General features: G+C 34.6%; 3 protein-coding genes, 1 long non-coding RNA gene and 1 pseudogene across 5 annotated transcripts; 1 reads left to right on the plus strand and 4 right to left on the minus strand.

Moving 5' to 3' along the window:
• Positions 1 to 252: 252 nt before the first annotated feature.
• LOC113733921 (pumilio homolog 24-like) lies at positions 253 to 8492 on the plus strand. Of its 2 annotated transcripts, none has more exons than XM_027260159.2 (17): positions 253 to 583; positions 883 to 936; positions 1650 to 1711; positions 1889 to 1970; positions 2064 to 2187; positions 2387 to 2470; positions 2819 to 2933; positions 3367 to 3517; positions 3626 to 3739; positions 3870 to 3941; positions 4204 to 4254; positions 4346 to 4396; positions 5330 to 5437; positions 5574 to 5750; positions 6222 to 6296; positions 7770 to 8017; positions 8104 to 8492. In XM_027260159.2, the coding sequence occupies exons 1-17, from the start codon at positions 341 to 343 to the stop codon at positions 8249 to 8251; spliced, it is 1959 nt and encodes a 652-aa protein (XP_027115960.1). In that variant the 5' UTR covers positions 253 to 340; the 3' UTR covers positions 8252 to 8492. The 2 variants fall into 2 exon arrangements, with proteins under 2 accessions (XP_027115960.1, XP_027115959.1); XM_027260158.2 differs by having other exon boundaries at positions 254 to 583; positions 5571 to 5750.
• Positions 8493 to 8518: 26 nt separating this feature from the next.
• On the minus strand, positions 8519 to 10054 carry LOC113733923 (uncharacterized). Its single transcript, XM_027260160.2, has 4 exons — positions 9748 to 10054; positions 9625 to 9676; positions 9451 to 9518; positions 8519 to 9039 (listed from the first exon to the last, which is right to left on the minus strand). The coding sequence occupies exons 1-4, from the start codon at positions 10003 to 10005 to the stop codon at positions 8635 to 8637; spliced, it is 783 nt and encodes a 260-aa protein (XP_027115961.1). The 5' UTR covers positions 10006 to 10054; the 3' UTR covers positions 8519 to 8634.
• Positions 10055 to 12465: 2411 nt separating this feature from the next.
• On the minus strand, positions 12466 to 13463 carry LOC113733924 (uncharacterized). Its single transcript, XR_003459175.2, has 3 exons — positions 13349 to 13463; positions 12946 to 12969; positions 12466 to 12782 (listed from the first exon to the last, which is right to left on the minus strand). It is a non-coding gene; the product is annotated as an uncharacterized lncRNA (long non-coding RNA).
• Positions 13464 to 18016: 4553 nt separating this feature from the next.
• LOC113735316 (patellin-4-like) lies at positions 18017 to 19756 on the minus strand (annotated as a pseudogene).
• A 2113-nt stretch (positions 19757 to 21869) lies between these two features.
• On the minus strand, positions 21870 to 23311 carry LOC113734643 (uncharacterized). The gene has a single exon (XM_027261257.2). The coding sequence runs from the start codon at positions 23069 to 23071 to the stop codon at positions 22019 to 22021; it is 1053 nt and encodes a 350-aa protein (XP_027117058.2). The 5' UTR covers positions 23072 to 23311; the 3' UTR covers positions 21870 to 22018.
• Positions 23312 to 23526: the final 215 nt, after the last annotated feature.

The following is a 23526-nucleotide window of genomic DNA, read 5'->3' on the forward strand; positions in this document are numbered from 1 at the left end:
CTTTTTTTTAGTTTCTTTTATTACATGAAAAAGGTAACAAAAGTTAAAAACAAATTAACTTGTTTTAATTTGTCTTTCATAAACATTCAGAGAAAAAGCAAACAAAACAACTTTCAATGATTTGCTATAAAAATCATTTAAGCAACACAGATTGCACCGGTGGGTTGGGCTGTGGTGACAATAACAACGAAATATTTGCATCGAAGATGTTGGCCCAAGCCTATATCTAAGCCCAACTTATTGCCAGGAAAATCAATTCAACTATAAACCCTCTCTCGCAAAAACCCCATCGTGCGGAAAGCTTCGACCTGAGACTGCACAATCACACAGAGCTTCAGAAATGGCAGCGAAGCCCCTAAAAAGCAACGATTCAAAGAAGAGAAAGAGAATTGCTGGACCCAAAGGAGAGGAAAGAAAATCCAATCCCAAGAGATTGAAATCACCTTCTACCAATAATTCTCAGTCGGGGTCCAAGAAACCATTCAAAGCATCCAAACGACCACCATCTAAGCAGCATGGAGCTAAGCCTCCGACACAGAAGCACGTACCAGATACCAAAAAACAACGTCGTTTGCTAGCAAAGGTTTTTTTCTTTTTTCCTTTTTGGGGCACCCTTTTTGGTTTTTTGTCGTCCTTTGTTTTGTGGACTTTGCTAGCTGATAGAAGGTGGTCTTTGGTGGAGGTAGAAATTAATCCAATTTTTGGCTGTTGATGATTCAAAATTTTTTTTTGGGTTTCATATTCAAGTTGGGATTTCGAAGAAGTAAATAATCAATTCTATTGAAAAAGCCTTTAAACTTTTTTCTTGGGTATTGTATATTTTGGTTAGGTAAAACTTGCATTTTTAGTTCAATCTTTTTTGGGTGCACGGACTTGATGCAGGAATTGGCTGAAGCAAGAAAGAAGAAGAGGAAGAAACACTATACTCTGGAACAAGTATGTTTTGTTGCTACTACTTTAGCTCAGTAATCATTGTTGACATTTTAATGAAAGGATTCTTTGATTCTTGGTATTGAACATGACTTGGGGAACTATCAAGTACCCTGGAATGCTCAGTGCCTTAGTATTATTTGATATCAAATCTTCTGATTTGGAAAATTCGATTGCTTTGGCAAACCAATACTAGGCTTGGGTAATGGCCAGTTCCTCAGGACCAGGTGGGATAAAGCATTGGCTGCATAGGGAAAAGAAACTTACCATCTTCAATTCAGCTGTAACATCAACAATACACCCTAGCCACAAGCAAGAAATTAAACTCTTGAGTGCAGTGGAAATTGGGAATATTCATTGTTATTATATCTTTGGCTCTCTCTCTTCATTTGTCTATATCATCTTCGCTCTTCCATTCTAAACTGACGCACATAGTTTGTCTGTGAGGGTGTACATTTTGAGGTGTTGATTCATTCTCTGAGTAGAATGTTTCTTGGGTTTTTGCTTCTCTAGACTTTCAATATTCTGTTTTCGTTATCCCAAAAAATTTATGATTTAGCATATGCCTTTGGATTCAAAGCTTTAAGTACATGTAATACATACTTTTAAGCTAGAAACCTAGTCATGGCTGAGTTTTATCTGACAATGCAACCAGACAGTAGCTGTCAAATATAGGAGTCCTGACATCTAAGCAATACTTGAAATTCTTTCTTTGACAGGAGCTTTCAATCCTGTGGGAGAAGATGCGACGTCGAGATATTGCGAAAGAAGATAGATCCAAGTGTGTTAATTTTACGAAATTAGAAAATTAATTTGCTATTTTGCTTTTGTCCATTTTCCTTTAGAAACCCTTCTTCATCCGTCAGGTAGTGGAAAAAAAGTCTTTACTTCTGTCATTTTCAGCAGTCAATAATAATGGTTATCTTTTGCTTGCATCCCTCTACACATGCACATAAAGATTGGCAAGCGAAGCTCTAGGAAAAATGAAGGGCAAGATTCCTGAGATCGCCAGTTCTCACGTTTCATCTCGAGTTCTTCAGGTAACAAGCTGTTTATGCTTCTCCTTTTTTCGGAGTTTAAACATTCCGGATTATTGTGTGTTACAGCATAAATTGGTTTTGTCTCTTGACTAGACATGTGTTAAGCACTGTTCACAAGAAGAAAAGAGTGCAGTGTTTATGGAACTTCAGCCGCATTTTATTAGCCTAGCCACAAACACTTATGCTGTTCATCTGGTGACAAAGATGTTAGATAATGGTAAGATTAAGTTGCATTTATCCTATTGCTTCTAACAAGATGATTCTTTATGTTTGTGGTGGATGATTCATATATCTTACGTTCTTTTGCATATTTTATTAAGAATTGCTTTATGCTTGATGTTTCAACCTTCAAAATCATGAAGTGCATCAAAGCTTCTTTTTCCTTTTTTCTTACTCTGCTTTTTATTTGGTTGTAGCATCCAAAGACCAGCTGTCAGAGTTTATTTCCTCACTGTACGGGCATGTTGCGCCTCTGCTTCGACACATGGTGGGCTCACTTGGTAGGATCCAATTCTTTTTTGGCACATACAATTGATATATTGACTAGTTAAAACCAGTGAAAATTTTGAAATTGCAATGGTAATATAATTTAATGTGATTTTGGAGATAATTTGTGTGGTTCTACATAATCAGAAGGCTAAGAGGTGTTTGTCATGCTTTTAAACATGATATTTGAAGTGCAGCTTGCTGTGGTCCTTAGCTGAATTTCAGATGCATGCCAGATTTGATTTTTTTTTTATGCAATAAATGTTGAGGATGAAGCATTGACATATCTCCCTCAACTTGACATGTAACAATGGCATTGAAGTATTGAAAATTCTGATGTTCTGCTGCTTTATTTTTTGCAGTTATTGAACATGCCTATAATGTGGGAAATGCAAGTCAGAAACAAACTCTACTTATGGAACTATACTCTCCCGAACTGCAGTTATTCAAAGATCTTGTCTCTATGAAGGAAACCAGGTAAATATTTTTGGCTTAGTAATTCTAGCGATTCATGTTATAAATCCATACAAAAATACATAGATACTGATATGTTCCTTTTTTTAATATGAGCTGTTATTCTTCTGAAAGTTTATGAGAGATGTTCTTTTAAGAGCTAAACTTTTCTAAGATAGTGTGTGAATAGTTTTCTTTTTCTTTTGTTATGTAAGGATAGGGATTAAATTCAAAATTTTCAGTAAAGGAGTCAAGTTAATTGCATTGGATGTTGTGATTCTCCACGGTTTGTCCTGTCTTCTGGGGTTGCAAAAATACCAGTTTTGCTCTTTTCTAATTGATTATCTTGTTCTAAGAATAGATTTAATGAGGCTATTAAATTATATAATTGCTCCCAAATTTGAAAAGAATTTTAGTTCTAATAGAGGCTTGTTTACTTTGATGCCTTTCCTGTCAGATTAGTTGATGTAATTTCCAAGCTACAGTTGCAAAGGTCTTCTGTTGTACGTCACATGAGCTCAGTGCTTCAACCAATTTTGGAGAAAGGAATATTAGACCACTCCATTATACACAGAACACTAATGGAGTATCTGACCATTGCAGATCAGGTAGTATTTCCTACGTGAATTGCTCTGTTGCTAGGTGACCTTGACTTTAAGATTAACAACGGTTGTGTCTATTTGTGATCCTACATATCTAAATCAAGAATTTTAAAGTCATCTGCTGCAGATGTAATTCAGCAGTTATCAGGTCCACTTCTTGTTCGGATGATACACACTAGGGATGGTTCCCGGGTTGGCATACTATGCATCAAACATGGAAGTGCAAAGGTTTGTTGAAAAAGTTTTGTTTTTGTTCATCTTCTGTGGAAAACTCAAAAGTTCCCTGCTCTTTTTGTATAGTCATCTGTTGTTGATCAATCTACTTTTCGTTTTTGTTTTCTTTGATGGTGTGTTTTAGGAGAGGAAGAAAATCATTAAAGGAATGAAAGGTCAGTGTGACAAGATTGCTCGTGACAGATTTGGGAGTATGGTGAGTATGATTTTATTATTGACTTGTCTTTCTTTTGTAGCTATTTGCATTTTTTGAGTTCAAGAACTCAGAATCTCCTGGTTATTTGTTTTTTGGTTTTCTGCATTCATTTTACACCATAATAGATAGCAAGAAATTTTAATTGTCGAACACACATTTCATTAATAGGCCATTTGGTTGTGAACTTTACTGACTTCTCAGTGCATTTACCCTACTTTCGTATTGGATAGTTGGAAGTATAACGTGCTAATACAAATTTCAGGTTCTTGTCTCCATTCTTTCAACAGTTGATGACACGAAACTCTTATCAAAGGTTGGTTCCATAGCTATTGGTTTCTAGCAACTAAGTTTTTTATTAAGCAGTGATGTTAGGTGGCATCTTAGAAGTGCATCCTGCATTACAGATCATCATTCGTGAGCTGGAGGGCATTCTGAAGGAACTTGTTCTAGATCAGGTTTGTAATTTAAAGGACTTGTTAAACTTGTTATAATCTTCTGGTGCCCTCACTTCTCAGGCAGTTAAAATCTAGCCCAAATTTAGTTGAGTGTCAGCTTTCTTTCATGTGTAATAGAAGTAAAGGTTCAATTACAAGAAAATTGTCTCTAGAGGCATTTGCAACTTGAGTAATGACCTTCTGCAACAGTTTCAATAAAGTTCTTCATTATTCTGGGTTTCTCTTGATGCCAGAATGAGTTGATCTGCAAAACAGTTCAAGTAGTCTTAATTGTCATGTCTATGCCCTATTAGTTATCTTCCCTAGTAATTGAAAAAGTGAATGGCTTTTTCTAAGACTTGGTGTCAAGCATAATCCAGTGACCTTGAAATTTGATTTAGAAGTCCTGAATTTGTAGTAAAGGTCTTCTGTCTCAGCTTGAATTGGAAAGAGCTAGCTGTCTTAGAACTAGAATATCAATGTGCCTAGCATGGCAACCACCACGTATACTGAGTTGCTGCAAGACCCTAGTTAAAGTAAAAAGGATTGCTTTGCCCTTATTGAGATGTGGAACATTGTGGCTTATTTGCTGTTAATGAACATTTGTTCATTCCAGATGTGATTTGTGCACTCTCTTCTTGGCTGGATTCCTGGTTAACCAAAGATGTGATTCTTCAACCCCTCCCTTTGTGTAATTTCTTATGCTTAGGCCTGCCTTTCTTTGGTCTAAAGTTGAGTTTTTTGAAACTTTATTTCTTCCCTGCATCAATACCAGCATTAAATTATTTCACATTTTGGATGAACAGTGTTGATAATGCTTTAGCTCAGACTACTTTCACCAGATGCATAAATGTTTCTTCGTTCATGGACTTTTAGAGATCTGTAAATCTTGAATCCAACAGGTTTATGTGAAATAGCATATATATAACCTAAACATACTTTTTGTTGTTTCAGAATGGAAGGCGTTCGCTTCTGCAGTTACTTCATCCAAATTGTTCTCGCTATTTAAGCCCAGATGATCTCATGTCCTTAAGTTTGTCTATCCCCTCTTTCAACACCAAGGTAACTAGCTTGATCTTTTTGCTAGTTGAGAACTTTGCAACATATAAATGCATTAGTTGAACCTAGTGGATGTATTTTGGCTCTGTTTATATGATATTATGGTAGCTCATAAACAAGTTCTTTCTTGTCTCAGCAGAAAGAGTCTTCTGAGGTTAATGAAGCAAGTGATGAGGAGAAGAGAGACAATGGTGAGATCTTAGTTGAGGCAAATACAGGTAAAAGTGCTGGGAAGAATTCAGATGTAAATGAGGTTGCGAAGAAGGATCCTTTAACACGAAGGAGAGAGTTGTTGATCAATAGCGGGCTTGCTGAGGTTTGTGTTTTTCTGTACTTTTATCTATGTTTTGATCCCGTAGATTTGTTTTTTTTTACTATTATTGGCCAAGGATGAGGCAAACCTTGGGGCACTAGCAAGGCTGCTCCAATTTTTTTCTTGGAGCTGACTGGGAAGAAGCAGAGAATCTGTTTGCAAATGCAAGGCTACATTCTCCTAGCCTTCTTGAAACACTTTTGTGGCAAGAGGCTTCTGCACTAGGTTTACCATTGATATATATGCATTACAGTGGGCTTTGAAACTGAGCTGGCATGACACTTCATGATTCTGCTGATATTCTATATTCTTAGCCTATATTTTTGTACTTCCCTCTTAAGATTGTATAGCCTTTATGTGATTTACCAAATTCAGACTGTTTGATTGTCTCACCGTAGACGCTTTGATTCCTACCTTATTTTTACTGATGTTCCTTTTTCTTTATTTCTTTCTTCTTTGTTTTTGGGGTTGCAGAAACTCATTGATGTATGCAGTGAGATGGCAGAAAATTTGCTAAGGTCAAAATTTGGCAAGGAAGTCATCTATGAGGTAGGTTTATTGGTTTTAATTGGATCCACACTTAGTTGCATGTTCCAGTTCAGTGGTGGGACCGAGATTCTATGTTTGGGGAGGTACCATTCGGAAATGACTAGAAATAAATTATAGCGTTTCAGGGGATATTGCCAATTATCTAATGACTTTTGAACTCACCATTTTAGAATTTTGTTGAATTAAGGAACTTTAAATTTATAGGAAAGATGTAAATTCTGTTGTCCTCTTACGGCAGCGGATAAGGTTCTTGTCCCTAATCTGTGAATTTACTACAGAAATGTAACATTTCTTAACGAGTCTAAGCATACCCAGCCTACCATGGAGAATAAACTGTATAACCTAGTTTCTTGAATTTGTTTCGAGATGTTCATGAATCACAGTTATGGAATATATAGGAACTTACTAACAAGTTTAGTTTAGCTGTGCTTCAGTGGATTAAAACCTGCACAGTGGAAGACAGAAAATCACTGAGAGGTGACTAAAGGTATTGCAAAGCAGGCACATAAATCCTAATGTAAATCCTCCTTGATTGTGAAATCAGACAAGAAAGAAAGCTATAAACAATTGGCTTTAATTGGTCGCCGCATGGGTTGACACTAAGTTGTGATGCAACAAAAAGAACACTTTTGTGATCATACCACTCTTTTGTGTTTCATGCTTCAACCAAGCGTGAGTTTAACTATTGAATGTTAAAAAGGGAAAAACATCTGACAGTCACTCAGGGAAGAAAGAGATAATTAATCCTCCTTCCAAGTTTAAGAGAATACGATCACTGGTCACTGATCTTTGCCTTGTTAGGTAACTGGTATGTCAGGTTTTTTGTATGAGGAGCACAGTTACACTAGTAGTTCTTTTATTTTTCTCAATTGCTTTTACTAAAGAAGTAAGTTAATCATCTTAAATGAGGTGTTCATGAATTAGATTACACTAAATCTCAGATGAGTGTGTGGTTAGAAAGAAGAGTGGTTTTAGGTGAAAGTTGCAACTTCCAACGTAGAGATAGAGAGAGAGGTTAAGAAAAAATTACATGACAATTCTAGTTATAGATGTTGCAGTTTAGTATGTTTATTGGTCCTTAGGAACCATTGTGCTCTACAATGTAATTTGGTCCATTGTTTTTCTAAGTCCTAGGTGATATACTTAAGTCTATTACATTACTCTTTGGAGTTATCTAGATAGATGTACCTAAATTGTTTCCATCCACATTTTTAACTAGCTCAAAACGTGAGGCAGACCTGTCACTCGTTTTTCCTTTTTTTTTTTTCTTTTTCCTCCAAAAGTTTTGGGATTATAGTTATTGTTTTTTGCAGTGATTTTAAAATAATTTTTGCATTTATCAAGCTGTTGCTTTTCTTTGACTTGGCTTTATAATTGTTTCTTTCCTTAGCTGTAGTCTGTCAGCTTAACTTTTTGTGGATGATTTCATGTAACATTTTTACTTTCACATGATTTGCAAATGTCTATACATAGGTTGTAACTGGGGGTGCTGATGGTGTTCTTCACCCTGCTTTGGATGAAAAGTTGGAAAAATTGTATGAAGTAATAGCAACTCTTGTAGCAGAACCTAAATCAGAGGGAGCAGAAGACGACCATCTCCTTGAAGATTTTCATTCTAGCAGGACCATTAGAAAGCTTATTCTAGATTGCCCTATCTTTGCTTCCAAGTTGTGGGAGAAAGCTCTTAAAGGCAAATGTGCAATATGGGCTCAGGGTCACAGGTTCAATTTACTACTTTAGAGCTTAGCTTTTCTGTCCATGTGAGAACAAATAAACAATGCTGATGATCCTGTTCTTTTTTGTGTAGTTGTAAGGTGATTACTGCATACCTAGAGGCCTCGGACCTTGCCTTGCGTGAAGCAGCAAAGAAAGAGCTGCAACCCTTAATTGATAGTGGCGTTCTTACATTACCTGCAGTTAATGAGTCTGCCAAAGCCGATCAGGACTTCCATTAAGGAGCAAGATTGGGATATTGTCCAAGCGAACTAAGCATTATTGCACTCATCCAGCCATTCAATGTCTTCCAACATTTGCATCTGTTGCTCCAGTTGCATAAGATTGGTGAACACTAAAGTTTTGTACTCAAGGTGTAAAAGTAAATATTTAACTTAGGAACCCTTTAATCTGTTAGAAGGATATTGTAAAATCACTTGGTGCTTATGAATCTTGCTGATAATGAATTTTTTTCTTTTACAAGGGTTGTTCACAAGTAACAAATCCAAAACCAAATTCAAGACAAGTTTTCTGTATTGGCTGTAATTCTTTGAATGGCTCGAAGTTTGTAGGTTTGGCTAAAGTTGGTACGGCAAGTTTTCCATTCTGATCTGCATTCTTCTGATTATGGTTTCGTGCGCAATATGTGAAGCCCATAGTTTCTGGAAATAGAACGCTCTAGTTTCTTGTTATTGCTAGTGGTGCGGTGAGGATAGCCTTGGGAAAGGTAATCTGCAGGATTGAAGGTGGGTAGTTCCTTCCTGGATGAGTCTGATACCCTTGATGCTGCATTGGCCTTCAGACAATTCTCTATAATGGTAGCCTCTTCCATAAATCTGGCCCGTAGGTCCTTCATCCTTTGCAAGGCATGATTAGATCTAGTCCTCTCTGAAGTGGGTATTCTCTTCGGTTTTGTGTTGCTTGGGATGGGGGAATCGTCTGAAATATTGCTGCACTTGAAACAGAAGTTCCTATGCCTCTCCAGATTGAAAGCTGTTCTCCTGGCGTCGTCTGATAGACATGCATATGCCTGTGATGAACGGGGTAGCACAAATAATTTAAAAGAGAAATGACAATTCAAAAAGCTGAAGGCACCCCAACTCCCCGCCCACCCCAGCAGAAGGGCGATGTTTTTGGCTTGAAGGTTTGCTATATGGTTACCTTACCTACGCGACATTATCTAAGACAGCGGTATGTAAGGACGGATTAAAATCTATCCAACATCTACAGACGCATGTCGTCATTTCGCATTAAAGCTTTGGCAAATCACTTCTAGATTCTAGTGCTGTTATCTGATATGAACGGGTACGCTCTAAGAAATCTGAACCGAAGCTTCAAGTCGAAACAAAGAAGAAAGAAGAAAAGATGTCCAATTCAAAATGCAATTCCCGTAGTCATCTATATGAAATTGAAAAGAATAAACAGGAGGACGTAAGTTTACCTCGGAGACAAGCTTGAAGGCTGTATCGGCCTTGGGATGCTTGTTTTTATCAGGATGAAGCTGCAAAGCTGCACGGAGTGGAAATGCTCACAGCATTAAGCCAGCTGCCATCGCAGAGTAAAACCTAGACGGGGAAGAAGATTGGCGAATTTGAACTATACTTGTTCAACTTACCAAGTCTAAGGTAATGCTTCCTGATGATATCGGGCCCTGCATTCTCATCCACCTGTAAGCCATCGTTGGTTCAAAAACAGCTTGAGAAAACACTTGCAACGGAAAAGATGGAATGAAACATACTTTGAGGACCAGATACCAATCAACGAAAGGCGGATTAGTAGAACGGAAATGATGCTGATGAGCGCAGGTGACAGCACGGTCTGATATGTTGCATATTTCTGTTACCAAATGGGATTTGATATCTGAATCAGTTCTTGCTCTTCCCATTGATGCAAAAGATGAATCCGGTGATAACTGACCTGGAAACTGAAGAGTAAAACAACAATGAGAAATGTAAGAGTGCTTATTCAGAGTTCTATGTACGTAATTTACTAGCATTTAAGGAGATAACTAATAGGGTGGAGCGGTTAAGGAAAAAAGGGCTTGTTTTGCGGGGCACAATTTGGTTTTGAAAGTGGATCAGTACTCACTACTCAGTAGGTAGCTATAAAGGTGAATTTGTGGAGAGGTTAATGTCTTTCACACAAATTTTCTTGGTGGACTACCTAAGCAGTCATTTGAGTCAATCAGCAAGAAAGCTCACACAGTATAAGAATCAAATATTGCCCTACAATAAAGGGTATGTCTTCTTCTTTCTTCCTTCTTTTTTTTTTTGTTCAAAAAATTTTTTTTTTCGTAAGACTCAATTCTCAGCGCCATTTCCCTTAATTGCAGTCCTCCTTCATTGTACGTTGTATCCATCATAGGTCTGTACACAATGAGTAGAGATCCTGTGACTTGACTTCCATGGTCATCAGTTACTACTACACGTTTGCAAGTACATGAACATATAATCCTATTGTTAAAAGAGCCACAAAGGATTGAGTCCTCCTCCTTACTTATTGTTTAACATTACAAAATATGTGGTTTTTAAGCATCTTTGTTCTCGAAAACATGTTTGACAGAGCTCTAGAATCGGGGAGTTCAAGATTGAGCGCATCTCATGTTTTCAACATCTCCAGAATACAAAATAAAGTGAACTTGGTAAGTGCACTGAATTCGATATAAAGAACCAAAAGGAAAAAAGAAATAATATGTAGTATTTGTTTTCTTAAAAGAAGAGCTGATATACATATAAATATTTTCTTTGGTGTGTACCTCGAAAATAAGGGAACAGAAAATTGGAACCGGGTCATAAGATTGACTAGAGCACCGTGACCTATTCAAATAAACAGAGCCGAGATGATGGAAGAAGTTAAAAGTTAAAATCTCAATAGGCTACCAACTAAGAATTGGTTAGTATTATATAAATCTAGCAGTAGCTCCTGCTGTACAGGAGGATTCTCTTGCGATGCTGCAGTGAGAGCATAATCATCATACGATGAATGTTTCACCAGTATTATATTTTCAAGTTGCATTAAAGATAATTAATCGCATTTAATTCCTCACGAGCTAGGCCAATACAGGGATCCTTTAATCAAACGTGATGTTGCATGTGACCCGCATGCAAATGTACAGTTCCAACCTCTCCGGTTGGGGACATTCATGGAATGCTGTTAAGACAGGAAGCTTGGTGGTGCTGGTTCTGTACATTGTTGTGTGTTGTCCGCCCTTTTCTGGGCAGATTGCGAAGAACGTCCCAAAAATTTTGAATTGCATTCAATGTAAGATTTTTTTTGGTTAAAAGGAAAAGTGAAAAAGAAAATCCCTCGATTAGATACATTACCCAGTGGTGTAAGATAGTGAAGAACTACTAGTATTTGTTTAGATAGAAAATCCAGTTTCAAAGTTTTGGTGACAGCAGACGGCTGAACTTACCTAATCTTGATATCACACTGTAATAGCTTAGTGTATTAAAACAGAGACACGAGATTTTTTTTATTATTATTTTTTTAAAGATGGCTGTAGCAACTAATTAAAAGGATTATTTCTTATTGGGCTTGATTCTATGGTCAACGCCATGCTCATTGTAAGTAGCGTTGGTAAAATTTTTGCAGGCCCAAGTTCTTGGCTTCCTGTCGTCTAGCTGGGTTTCTGCCCAAATTTTTTATTGCCTCATCCATAATGAAGACATCAAAAGAATTGTCCAGATAACTTCTCAGAGGTAACGCGCGCACACACACACATATATATATATATAGGTTACAAATTCTTGCTTGCAGTTTTGAAAAGGTACCATCATAATATAACAAGTACAACACCCGGGAACTTCTGATTCACAGTCACAGGCAATCTAATAACCGATAAATAATGGTTGTACGGCCATAATTCCACCACATCAGCAACAAAATCAACTCCCTTTGCAAAGTGCATTCCCGCTTAAGCTTGATTACCTGCTGGTAATGGTATATAGTTTTGGGCATTCCCTCGTATGCATTGCTTTGGACTGACTATGATGGGATATTTTGGGGAGCGAATTCTTTGATGCTGGCTGCCCAAGAACACTCTTTTGCAGTTGGGGGCTACCCACCCCGTCCCTGGCCCCAAAAAAACTTGAAGCCCAGCGGATACATTTATATTGTTATTGCTGGTTGGTTGTCCACGTCGGCCCAAAAAATGCATAACTTAAACCCCCGACAGATACAATCACCCAGCACTCCTAAATGGTTTAGCAAGCTCGCGAGGCCTCGATGTGTAGGAGTCCTCTTTTGTTTTGGTTTTTTATCTTTTTCTGGAATCAGTTGTAAGAGACATGGGAGACGTTAAATTGACAGCAAACACAAGAGTAGGACCGTTCTCTCCAAGAGGAGGATGAGGATGTCATTGCCATTTGCCAGCTCAACCCTCTCAGCCCGAAATACAAACAAGTTGCTGGCAATAAGCATTAATGAGCGTCCACAGATCAAAAACAGGGGAAAGGAACCCAGAAATTCACACAGATGATTATGTTAAAAATAAAAAGGAGGTCTTTAAAGCCACAACCAACCAACCAACATACATATCTATGCCAACAAAACCACCACTTTCACTACTAGTATCAGAATGTCAATCTCAGTTCATCGCCCCATTAGCAACCTAGACAAACAGCTAATCCCTTTTCCCTTTGCTAGTCCCATCGTACAGGCCCTCCAACCTGGACCGTTTATCTCGCCCAGACCACTTCTCATAAGCCATGAATCCAAGTTTGACCGTGACATAGGCACAACCAATGCTCGCTATGAATAGAGTTTCATTCCCTGCAGTCACAAACTAACCAAGATTAGAAACATTTCCACGGGAGGATCATAAACCCCACACCCCCCGGCACCAAAATCCAAAAAAAAAAAATTAAAAAAAAGCTCTTGTTGATATTCTGTATATTATTATATTATTATTCTGTATGACAGGAAGGTAACTCACTGATGATCAGCATTGCAGTAGGACCTGAAACCAAAAAAACATTATTCTGTATAATGTTTTCGAGAACGTAAAATGGTAGACAAAATTTATCGCCCAAACGAATAAAAATAACAGTCAGTAAAAAAAATCTAAACTTAATCGCAACGGATCTAGAAAAAACTTTATCAAAACCGCACTTACATCCCAACCAACAGATCTAGAAAACCCTAGCCAGATAGCATTGCAAGCTATTGTCCAAACAACGGGAAATCACATTGAATCAGAAAAGAAAAGCAAAAGCACAAAAAAAAAAATAGAGCACCTTCTAGATCCGACTCAAAAAAATAAAAAATAAAAAGAAAACACGTAGGAAACTGATCATAATCTATTTGACCAAGATCGAGGAAGGAAATCTTCTTCTTACCGGAGAAATCTCAGCAACTGAAATTGGGTAAAGGCCGGTTGGGGATAGAGCAGCGGCTATAGGGATAATGCAGAATGATAGAGACGAAGGAAAGAATGTAACCCTTTTCCCGTCTCTGTCGTATTTTTTATTATATTATTATTTTTTTAATATAAATATTATTTTTTATTTTTTTTATTTTTTAAAAATTTAATAATTATTAATTAAATAATACAAAAAATTTAACAAATTCAAAAAATTAAAATTCATAAAAAAAAATGAGATTTTTTTATGAATTTTCTCATATGAATGCCTGGTAGAAACATTTTTCTTTTGACTGTTGGGTTTAGTCAGCCCGACAGCTACGGGAATTTTTTTTTTAAAAAAAATTCTGCTAGGTTATTAGCCTTAAAGCCTGCAATTTTTTTAAAAAAAAAAAACTTGAAAACTAAGCCCGATAGCCTTTTTGGTTAATTTTTTTTATGCTCAAGCATAAGAAAAATGTCTAAGTAGATTTGCTAAATCAAATATTTTTATTTTATGTTCAACCTTAAGAGAAGTTTTTAGATTAAAAAAAACCACATCTCACTCAATTTACAAGAAAATGCATTCCCCAAATCTTAATGTGCAACAGTAAATAAATATTTAAAAATCTTTGAAATATAATCATTGAAATTATTTTGTATAAGATTTGGTTTTATATTTTTATAAAATATATAGAAAATTGACAATTACATAAATAATATATACAAATAAATTATTATTTGGTAGTGGGTAGTAATAAGAATAGAGGCAGAAGTAAATATATGACAGTGGTTAGTTACACATAAAAAGTAATTATTAATCTAAACTATAGTTAGACCAATATAACATTGTTGTGCAATATAAAAACAGAACAAACAAAAAATAGAAAAGAACAAAGATTGAATAACATGAAATGGTGAGATGGTGAAGTTTAAAAATTAAAACGTTAACCATTCAAATGATAAAAATTTAAAATAACTCTAAATAGCATATTCAAATGGTGAACTTTAAAACCATGTACAGGAAATGATAATATCAACAACCATTGCGCCTTTATCAACTCAGCTTCATACAACACCAAGTGATAAAGGTAAGGGCAACAAGCGCAATGGCCAATACGTTTCAACAATCTGTAACTATAGAATAGAATTTTGTGGACTCCACATATAATGTAAAAAATCATGTATAAGATGAAATTTGAACCTTACATTTTTTTTTTTTTTGTCAAATATTGACCATGAACCTCCAGGAACGGTCCTGCCACTCCTCCAGTATTTAGTTATGAATCCAATGATGGTAGTATGCCAACTAGATTGATGCATAGTTTAGGACCAAAATTTTGATGTAAAGTAGTTACCTATCAATTTTGATCGCATTCACATAGTAATCTGTATTTGATAGAATCAATGAGTATGTCCAAATTTCAATAGTTAATGATTTAAGCATACGCATGCTATTAGCAAATCATAAGAGAAACTTATCTTAATAACTAGAGAGTTTTATATTATGCAAAATTCTCAACCTGGAAAATTACAATATATGGATAAACAAATGAAAAATTGGGTCTTTCCCCAAACTAATTGCTACAATTATTATGCAAGGCCATATAGGACATATCAATATACAACTTTATGTTTTGAGTAAGGAATTTCTTCAAGGCAATTATCACGCAAAGAATTTTCTTTTGACAAATTTTATGCCTTTCACACCTAACACCATCAAGTCTTGAAACCTCCTAAGGGAATGATAAATTTCAAATCCTTAACATATTATTATACTACATAAACTTCCTATGTCAACTACAATATCAATTGCTTAACAAAATAAAAGTAAGATGGTTATCGACAATAAGAGTGACATTATAGCACTTAAGTAATTAAAAAACAAATAGAAATTGAATATATACAAAATCTTACTGGATCCTTCAATTGAATTTAATACACGATTCGGGTTCGTTTGGATCTCTTGTTTTTGGGGCTGTTTTTGAAAAACTGTTTTTCACATTCCAAATGCTACAGTAAATGTGTATTTCCAAAACAACTCCAAAAACACCATATCCAAACATTATATAAAAAACAACTACATATGTATATTTTAATTGTGTATATTATATATATATATACTATATTAATATAAATTGAAATATACAAATTGAAAATTATATATATTATATTATATAAATATTTATATACATTAATATTATACATAATATTGTATATTATACATAACATAATATACATAATATGTAATATTGTATACATAAATGTGTAAATATTTATACATAATATTATGTACATTATATTATAATATATACATTATTAATGTATAATATTATTATGTACATTATTGTGTATAATAATGTTATATATAATATATAATATACATAATATGTAATAATGTATATTATGTATAATATTATATTATAATTTATACATTTATATAATTTATAAATTATGTATATTATACAAATTGAAAATTATATATTATATATTATATAAATATTTATATAATGAAATATACAATAAATATTACAAATTGAAATATTATATAAACACCATATTTATAATAGTATAATATTTATAATTAATATTAATGTATATTATATATATTAAATATCTATATATTTATTTATACATATTACAAATATTTTATTTTATTTAAAAAATATTTTTATACATTTATAATATATTTATATGAATATTATATATTATATAAATTATATATAATATAATATGTAATATATATTATATATATTATACATTTATATAAATGTATATTTATAAATAATATGTATATATATTAATGTATATTTATAATATACATTTATATTATGTATTATATATAATATAATACATTTATACATTTATATTAATATACATAATATTATTTTAGATTTACACATAATATTAATACATTTGTACATTTATATTAATTATAATAATACATTTATACATAATATTAATATATATTAATAACTTATAATTTATAAATTTATATAATATTAATTTGTAATTTATACATTTATAATAATATACACTTATACATTTATAAATATATTTATATCATGTATTATATATATTGTAATACATTTCTAGTACATTTATATATTTTTATATAAATACATAAATATATTTATTCATAAATATTTATAAATGTATTATAAATGCATAAATGTATATTTATATAAAAATATAAAAATAATAAATAATAATTTATAATTTATAAATTTATATAATATTCATTTATAATTTATACATTTACAATAATATACACTTATACATTTATAAATATATTTATATTATGTATTATATATAATATAATAAATTTATAATACATTTATATATTTTTATATAAAAATATAAATATATTTATTTATAAATATTTATAAATGTATTATAAATGCATAAATGTATATTTATATAAAAATTATAAATTATAAATTATAATTTATACATTTATAATAATATACACTTATACATTTATAAATATATTTATATTATGTATTATATATAATATAATACATTTATATATATTTTTAGCGAATATATAAATATATTTATTTAATAATATTTATAAATGTATTATAAATGCATAAATGTATATAAAAATAAAAATATAAAAATTATAAATTATAAAAATATCCAAAAATATGTTTTAAAAATACCTCTAAAAATAATCCAAAAAACATCTACAGTAAAAGTTTTTCATATAGTTTTTGAAAAAAACCCAAAAAACAACTAATCCAAACGGACTTGTATTTCAAAAACGAAATGCTACAGTGCTGTTTTTGAAAAACAACCCCAAAAACAACTAATCCAAACGGAGCAGTCATTGCAAACAGGGAGAAAACAAGAAAGAAACGGAGGGAAACAGAGATAAAAGAATACCCAGTTAGAATTATCTCGGTGGAAGCATCACATGATATCTGTTCTCCTAACAAAAATACACAAAATTTGTAGATAATTACAAAATAAACATAAAAAAAGAAAAGGAAAAAAATGCGAAGTAAGAAATCAAATATTGAGAAGAGAAAAGAAAGGAATGAATTTTTGTTTTATTTTTCATTGAAGAGGATCACTGGCATAAAATTAATGCTAAGATCTTTTTATATATTTTAATATTTCACCTTTTATCCATAAAGAAATATCAAATAACAATATCATCTTTCAAATTTAGCACACAAATGTCAGTTGACTATAACATTAAGATAGAATAATAGAGCAAATATGAGAGATGAAAAAGAAAAGAAAATGTAAACTAGTCTCAAAGAAAAAATAAAGACCTCTCATTGCTAAACAACTAATCACCAGAACAAAATAAGAAAAAAAACATGGCAACATTCTTAGCTAGATTAGTTTGAAGAAATAATAAATAAAAAAAATGAGGGATGATAGTGAGAAGAAGAAAAAGAGATAGAGTGCATTTTCTAATAATGTAAAGATATTTTAACCTTTATGGCCAATTGAATGAAAAAGGGAAGGAAAATTTTAGCAAAAAAAAAAAGTTTCATTTGTCAAAAGTTTAGGCAATACACGGGCCAAAATGATGGGATGTTATAGTAACTTGGTTTTCTTCGTATATACAAGGTAGAGGTAAATAGATATTTTAGACTCATAAAATGTTTTTGTATTTTGCATCTTTTAACTTTGAACTTTGGATACTACGTTGGAAATGTCGTCCATTTGTATTCCTTAAGAAGGAGAGCTGCACCAATCGTCTCTCATATATTACATATGTGAAAATTTAGTCTCTTAGAACAAAAATGATCAGTTTTGATCCCTAACAAACAAAAAATGATCATCTTTAGTCCCTTTTCACTTTTCCGAACCAATTTTGGCAGGAACTTATTGGGTCCACATGCAATGCCCAATTCCTAAAGGGTAAAAGTGACAGATCACCGTTGACCAATTATGCGAGGGACCAACTGTGCAAACCTTTAGTTAAACATTCATAAAAAAACACAAAAACTAAGAATCATATTTTTGGCTTCAAATTCAGGATAGTTGTCTTGGAGAAGAGCAATAGCTTGTTTTGTAGCAACACGAACTGCCTTTCTGGATGGCCCGGGTGAGTTCTTGAGATCATTGATCTGAAACAAGGAATTTACACCGCCAGGCTTGAAATCAAGCTTTTGAATCCCTTTCTCCATAAGCTGGACTCTCCATCTCAAGAATTGATCCTTAGTCCCAAATGTATTCTTGTAGATCTCCTTATCATTCAAAACTCCAAAAATGTTGTAACAGATGGGCCTTTGCAATCAATCCCATTCATGTATGCAATAGATGCAAGATCATCCCTTAAATCTTCATCTAAAACCGAATCATTGTTCAACTCTTTTCTCCATTGAAGTGTATTCTTTAGCATCTCAAATGCCTCATTGACTTTGGATTCCCTAACCCTCAAAAATTTCAGGAGAACCATATCAGTTCCCTTATGCCCTTTACTAGCCAAAAGGGGCACTTCCCAAATGGAGATATCCTTGTCAATTTCAACATCTGCGTCAGCCTTTTCACCCTCCTCACCATTATCATCACTTTTTTTTTCGGTATTTTCTTTAGTTTTCTTCTCTTCATCACCTTCCTTTTCCTTCTTTCCATTTTTTTTCTCTTCAATTTTTGCTTCACCTTCTTTTGCAGCCTCCTCTGTTTCTTCTTTCTTCTCTTCACCTTCCTTTTTCGATAACTCCTTTGGAGTCTCTTTAGCCACTTCTTTCTTAAAGAGCTTGTTTCCCATAATGGCTTCTTCTAGCTTCGACTTCAAAATCATTCAAAGCCTTATTCTCAAACTCTTTGAGATCAGAATGGAAATTAGTTTATTCCCTATAAGAAGAACTCTTCTCATCCATCTTCCCTTCTTTGCATTCATCACCATCAGTCACATCCTTCACTTGCTGCACATTCTCCATTTCCTTTTCTTCCTTTAAAACCTCTTCCTTTGTAACAGCCACTTCAGCCAACACTTGAGTTGCCTGTGATTTCTCCTCAACAGTCATGATAACAATGCCTAAGATGAATGCAAAAACACCAAAAAAATGAACAAAATCGTTCAATAAATTAATCAATTACAAACCAAATATATAAATTAAAGAAAGCCCAACTCATTTTTACTTCTGATTTTGTTGAATTTCTATCACAAACTCTTCTCTTGCTTCTCCAATCTCCGCTGCTGGTTCTTCTTTGGCCTTCTAAAGAGTTGAGAGAAGGAAATCAATAATGGTTTGAGAGAAAGGGGAGAGAGGAGTTTTACTCATGATTTGTCACTTTTACCCTTTAAAAATTGGGCATTAGATGTAGACCCAGTGAGTTCCGGCCAAAATTTGTTCGAAAAAGTGAAAAGGGACTAAAAGTGATCTTTTTTTGTTTGTTAGGGATTAAAAATGATTATTTTTGCTTTGAAAGACTAAATTTTCACATTTGTGATATGTGAGGGACGATTGGTGCAGTTCTCCTTTCTTAAAATTAATGTCAAGCTAACTCATATCACAATACATGTCACGTGATGTGCGACATGTCAAGAGGTACTAACACATGGTTTGGACACGTGTCAGGGGTATGACACATGTTCGTCGAGGTAGACGTGACAATTTTTGTGTATTTGCAGTAATAGTACTTTATGTTTGGAATTATATATTTAGGCCACATGTAGCTTCTCAGCAATCAGGACTTATTTTCATGTAATATCATTTCAGTCATACCATTTACTTAAGATATTACGCATAAATAAGGAAATACCCTCTATTTATATTTAATAAAAAGAGTTTCAAAGCCAAATTCCTAAAAATAAATTCCAAGTTTCCAGTTTAGGGTTGTACAACTAGAAAAATTCTAGAATGATAGGGTTAGCCTAATTTCAAAAAAAAAAAAAAGGCTAATCCTAATTTTCTAAAATAGGGTTAACCTAATTTAATCATAAGAAACAAATATCGAGATTTTTTATTCTCACTTTCTAAGTGTTTAAAATACCAAACTTGTTGTGGTACTTAGTCTTCACAAACTGATCAAACTTACGCACATGTATTCCTGAACCCTGATATTACTCGATATGCAGCTATAAACATCCAAGGGTATATGTTCATTCTATTAAGTGCTTTACTGTGTCGAGAAACCTTCTATCATAAGTGAAATTATATGATCTAATCGTGGGATTTGACATTGGCCTTGTGTCTTTAAACTATGCACATAGCATTCACCTGTGCACCAGAATTGGAAAATCAGTACGACCACGATCCTCTCCACCCAAACTTTTGGTCTTCGAAATACCAGACTTTTGGTCCACTAAGACACAGAAACGTTAATAATTTAATTCCAAGGCAACCCCAAATGTGAACTCTGACTAAACATCTTCAGGCCCAATATATAAAGAAGTTGACCTTTGACCAAAAAAAATCAACAGGCCCAACGGCTACCAATAACTGTGTGGGCCATTACACTTCCAAATAGCTGCAAAAGGTTAAATCGGTAAATCAAACTGAGAATCTCCCATCAAGATTCAAGAGTTGTACCACATGGCTCAACAAATGATTCACATGGACAACAAAATTACTAAAACGCCAACCACCTTGGACAGACCAAAACCTTCAAAAGCTTGGAAAAGGGTAAATCAGTAACCCAAGCTAACATCCGCTGCTTTAAAGATTGTACCACAAGCTCCATCAATGATTTACATGGCATGGAAAAGTACAAAAAAAGCCACCGGGAGGCGGACGAAAAGCTTGCCAAAGCTGTTGCCAAAGTGCTTTTTATACTACATGTAGGATTACTATTTTTTTTTTGGGAGCTTGAATTAAAATTTTCTGTTTGTCACATAATAAAGCCTTTCTGTAAAAATTTGACCAAGAATCGTGCTACCAAATGCAAATTTAAAGGCGAATAACACACTTTATTAATACTTCAAAACTCTATAACAACGGGGCAACGTAATTGGTAGAAATATGTGCATAAGAAACACAATACTTCAAAATTCCAGCCTCTCCGGTTGGAGACATTCATGGTAGGATAGCAAGCTTGGTGGTGCTGGTTCTGTTCATTGTTGTGTTGTCCGCCTTTTTCTGGGCAGATTGCAAAAAACGTCTCAAAACTTGCATTTGTTTAATACTATACATAGTTTAGATAGAAAATCCAGTTTCAAAGTTTTGGTGATGGCAGACGGCTGAACTTACCTAATCTTGATATCACACTGTAATAGCTTAGTGTATTAAAACAGAGACACCACATTTTTCTTTCTTTTTTTTTTTTTAAAGACAGCTGTAGCAACTAATTAAAGTGCCATTTCTTACTGGGCTTGATTCTATGGTCAACTCCATGCTCATCGTAAGTAGCGTTCGTAAACGTTTGCAGGCCCAAGTTCTTGGCTGGCTGTCGCCTTGCTGGGTTTATGGACGAGCATCTTCCCCAATGGTTACGGGTTTATACTTTATACTATAACGTAGCGAGTGATGGTGAGTTTGAAGGAAGTCAGGCACCCAGCGGCGGTGGAGTCTTGCTTTGTCCTAAAAATGGAAAATCAAACAAATTGGCACTCGCTCAAAATTTGATCTTTATATCTAAGGAATTGGTTGACCGTTGATTTTTCAATCCAAGAATTTGCCCAAATTTCGAGTAACTGTAATGTTATTGTGTACTAGTGCAGTGTGTATTCCTTATACAACACACAATTTTCTATTCCAACTCAAGAGCCCGAGCAAATCCTCCATTGATAAACACTGGAGCTCAATTCATCAGGGAGAGCAGAGGACCAAGCAGCCAAATCAGGCAATGCCCCTGTCAATGCAAGAAAGTTTGCACCTTTTTCTTTTGGCATTAACTTCCAGTTCAGCTCCTCGGCACCAGGAAATGCTTTCCTCATTGCTCTAATTGCATTATTTTGTTCCCAACCCAATTCCAAATTCCCTTCCATTAATTCTTCACCTGCATCAGAAGAAACTCCCCCACAATTCACCATTATTCTACCCTTTGGCATCAGCTTCTCTCCAATTTCCGTCCAAGTTTTCACCTCCTCCAACCCCCTTAAAACCTTTCCGTCCGCAAACAAATCCACGATGATTCCGGCGTATCCTCCGGCAACACTGGCATTCGCCGAGAGCGCATCGCCGATGCGAACTCTTAATCCTCCTCCTCCGGCTTCCGCACGGTTCTCGAGCTCAGAGAGCCCTAGGTATTCTCTGGATTTATGAACTAAGATTTCGTCGATCTCCCACCCTTCGATCTGCAACGACGGCCACAAATGAAGCATTAAATCAGCTGCTGTTCCTCCTCCCAAGCCAAAAATCGCAATCGGACCGGCAGGAATAATCGGCGGCAAGCTGGCGAACTCGTCCCAATACGAATCAGTCCATTTGCTTCCGCCCTTGCTGAAAATGCTGTGAATCTGGTGGCTGGAGTCGAGAAGCAAAAGCCTCGACTCTGAAGTTTCCAGAATCATAATGTCGTTGTAAATGCTTCGAACCGCAGTTAATAACTTGATATCTTCGGGCGGCGGTTCGTCGGTATTTTGACCAGGTCCGTCTTTAGCTGACTGATGCTGAACTTCATTTTTAGCAGTGCTGCTTCTTCTCCGGCAATGCAAGAGCTGTACGGTCCTTCCGGTGAACGGAAAGGAATGTATTGATGAAGAGGCGCGGCGACGGCGGCAGCATTGAGAAGGTGGGTAGCTGGGCGATGACAGAGGAAGGGAGGAATAGGTAGATGATATGACACTACTGGTAGAAGAAAGAGTCTTCATCGAGGATAAGAATTTTTTTCCCTGTCTACTGGTTGACCTGACTATTTTCGTGGCTTCGTTCGACCAAACAAACGACTGCGCCTGCGACGACGGAGTACCTAATCCCCGCGTAATAGCATGCCACTAGTTGGAATAAATAATGAGCCGTTCCAATTATGCCATGGGGCTGGAATCTCTATCTATTGTATAGATTGGCCTGGCATTCATTCATGGATCCATTAGTCCTCCACGAATTGAGTCAATTTTATTTAGTTCAATTTAAACGGTCAATTGTGCTGTTCAATGACCATAAAATGGCATAATGAAATTAGTTCGATTTGGAGTGTTCATTGTGAACGAAAAGAACGACCATAATCAAAGCAATTTAAAATTTAGCCCAATTCAAACCGTCAATTACGCTGAGCGATTCCTCGCCAACACCAAATACCAGAGATGATGAGAGACCCCCCTTGCAC

The sequence above is a fragment of the Coffea arabica genome, chromosome 3c, assembly GCF_036785885.1.
Source record: "Coffea arabica cultivar ET-39 chromosome 3c, Coffea Arabica ET-39 HiFi, whole genome shotgun sequence".
Taxonomy (NCBI): domain Eukaryota; kingdom Viridiplantae; phylum Streptophyta; class Magnoliopsida; order Gentianales; family Rubiaceae; genus Coffea; species Coffea arabica.

Coding starts and splice junctions, on each gene's coding strand:
- LOC113733923 (XM_027260160.2), bottom strand. CDS start 10,005: ATGCTAGTAAATTACGTACATAGAACTCTGAATAAGCACTCTTACATT. Junction 9,519..9,624: donor GAAGCATTACCTTAGACTTG/GTAAGTTGAACA, acceptor CACTCCGTGCAG/CTTTGCAGCTTCATCCTGAT. Junction 9,040..9,450: donor CCTTCAAGCTTGTCTCCGAG/GTAAACTTACGT, acceptor CGTTCATCACAG/GCATATGCATGTCTATCAGA.
- LOC113734643 (XM_027261257.2), bottom strand. CDS start 23,071: ATGAAGACTCTTTCTTCTACCAGTAGTGTCATATCATCTACCTATTCC.
- LOC113733921 (XM_027260158.2), top strand. CDS start 341: ATGGCAGCGAAGCCCCTAAAAAGCAACGATTCAAAGAAGAGAAAGAGA. Junction 2,188..2,386: donor GACAAAGATGTTAGATAATG/GTAAGATTAAGT, acceptor ATTTGGTTGTAG/CATCCAAAGACCAGCTGTCA. Junction 3,942..4,203: donor GTGACAGATTTGGGAGTATG/GTGAGTATGATT, acceptor TACAAATTTCAG/GTTCTTGTCTCCATTCTTTC.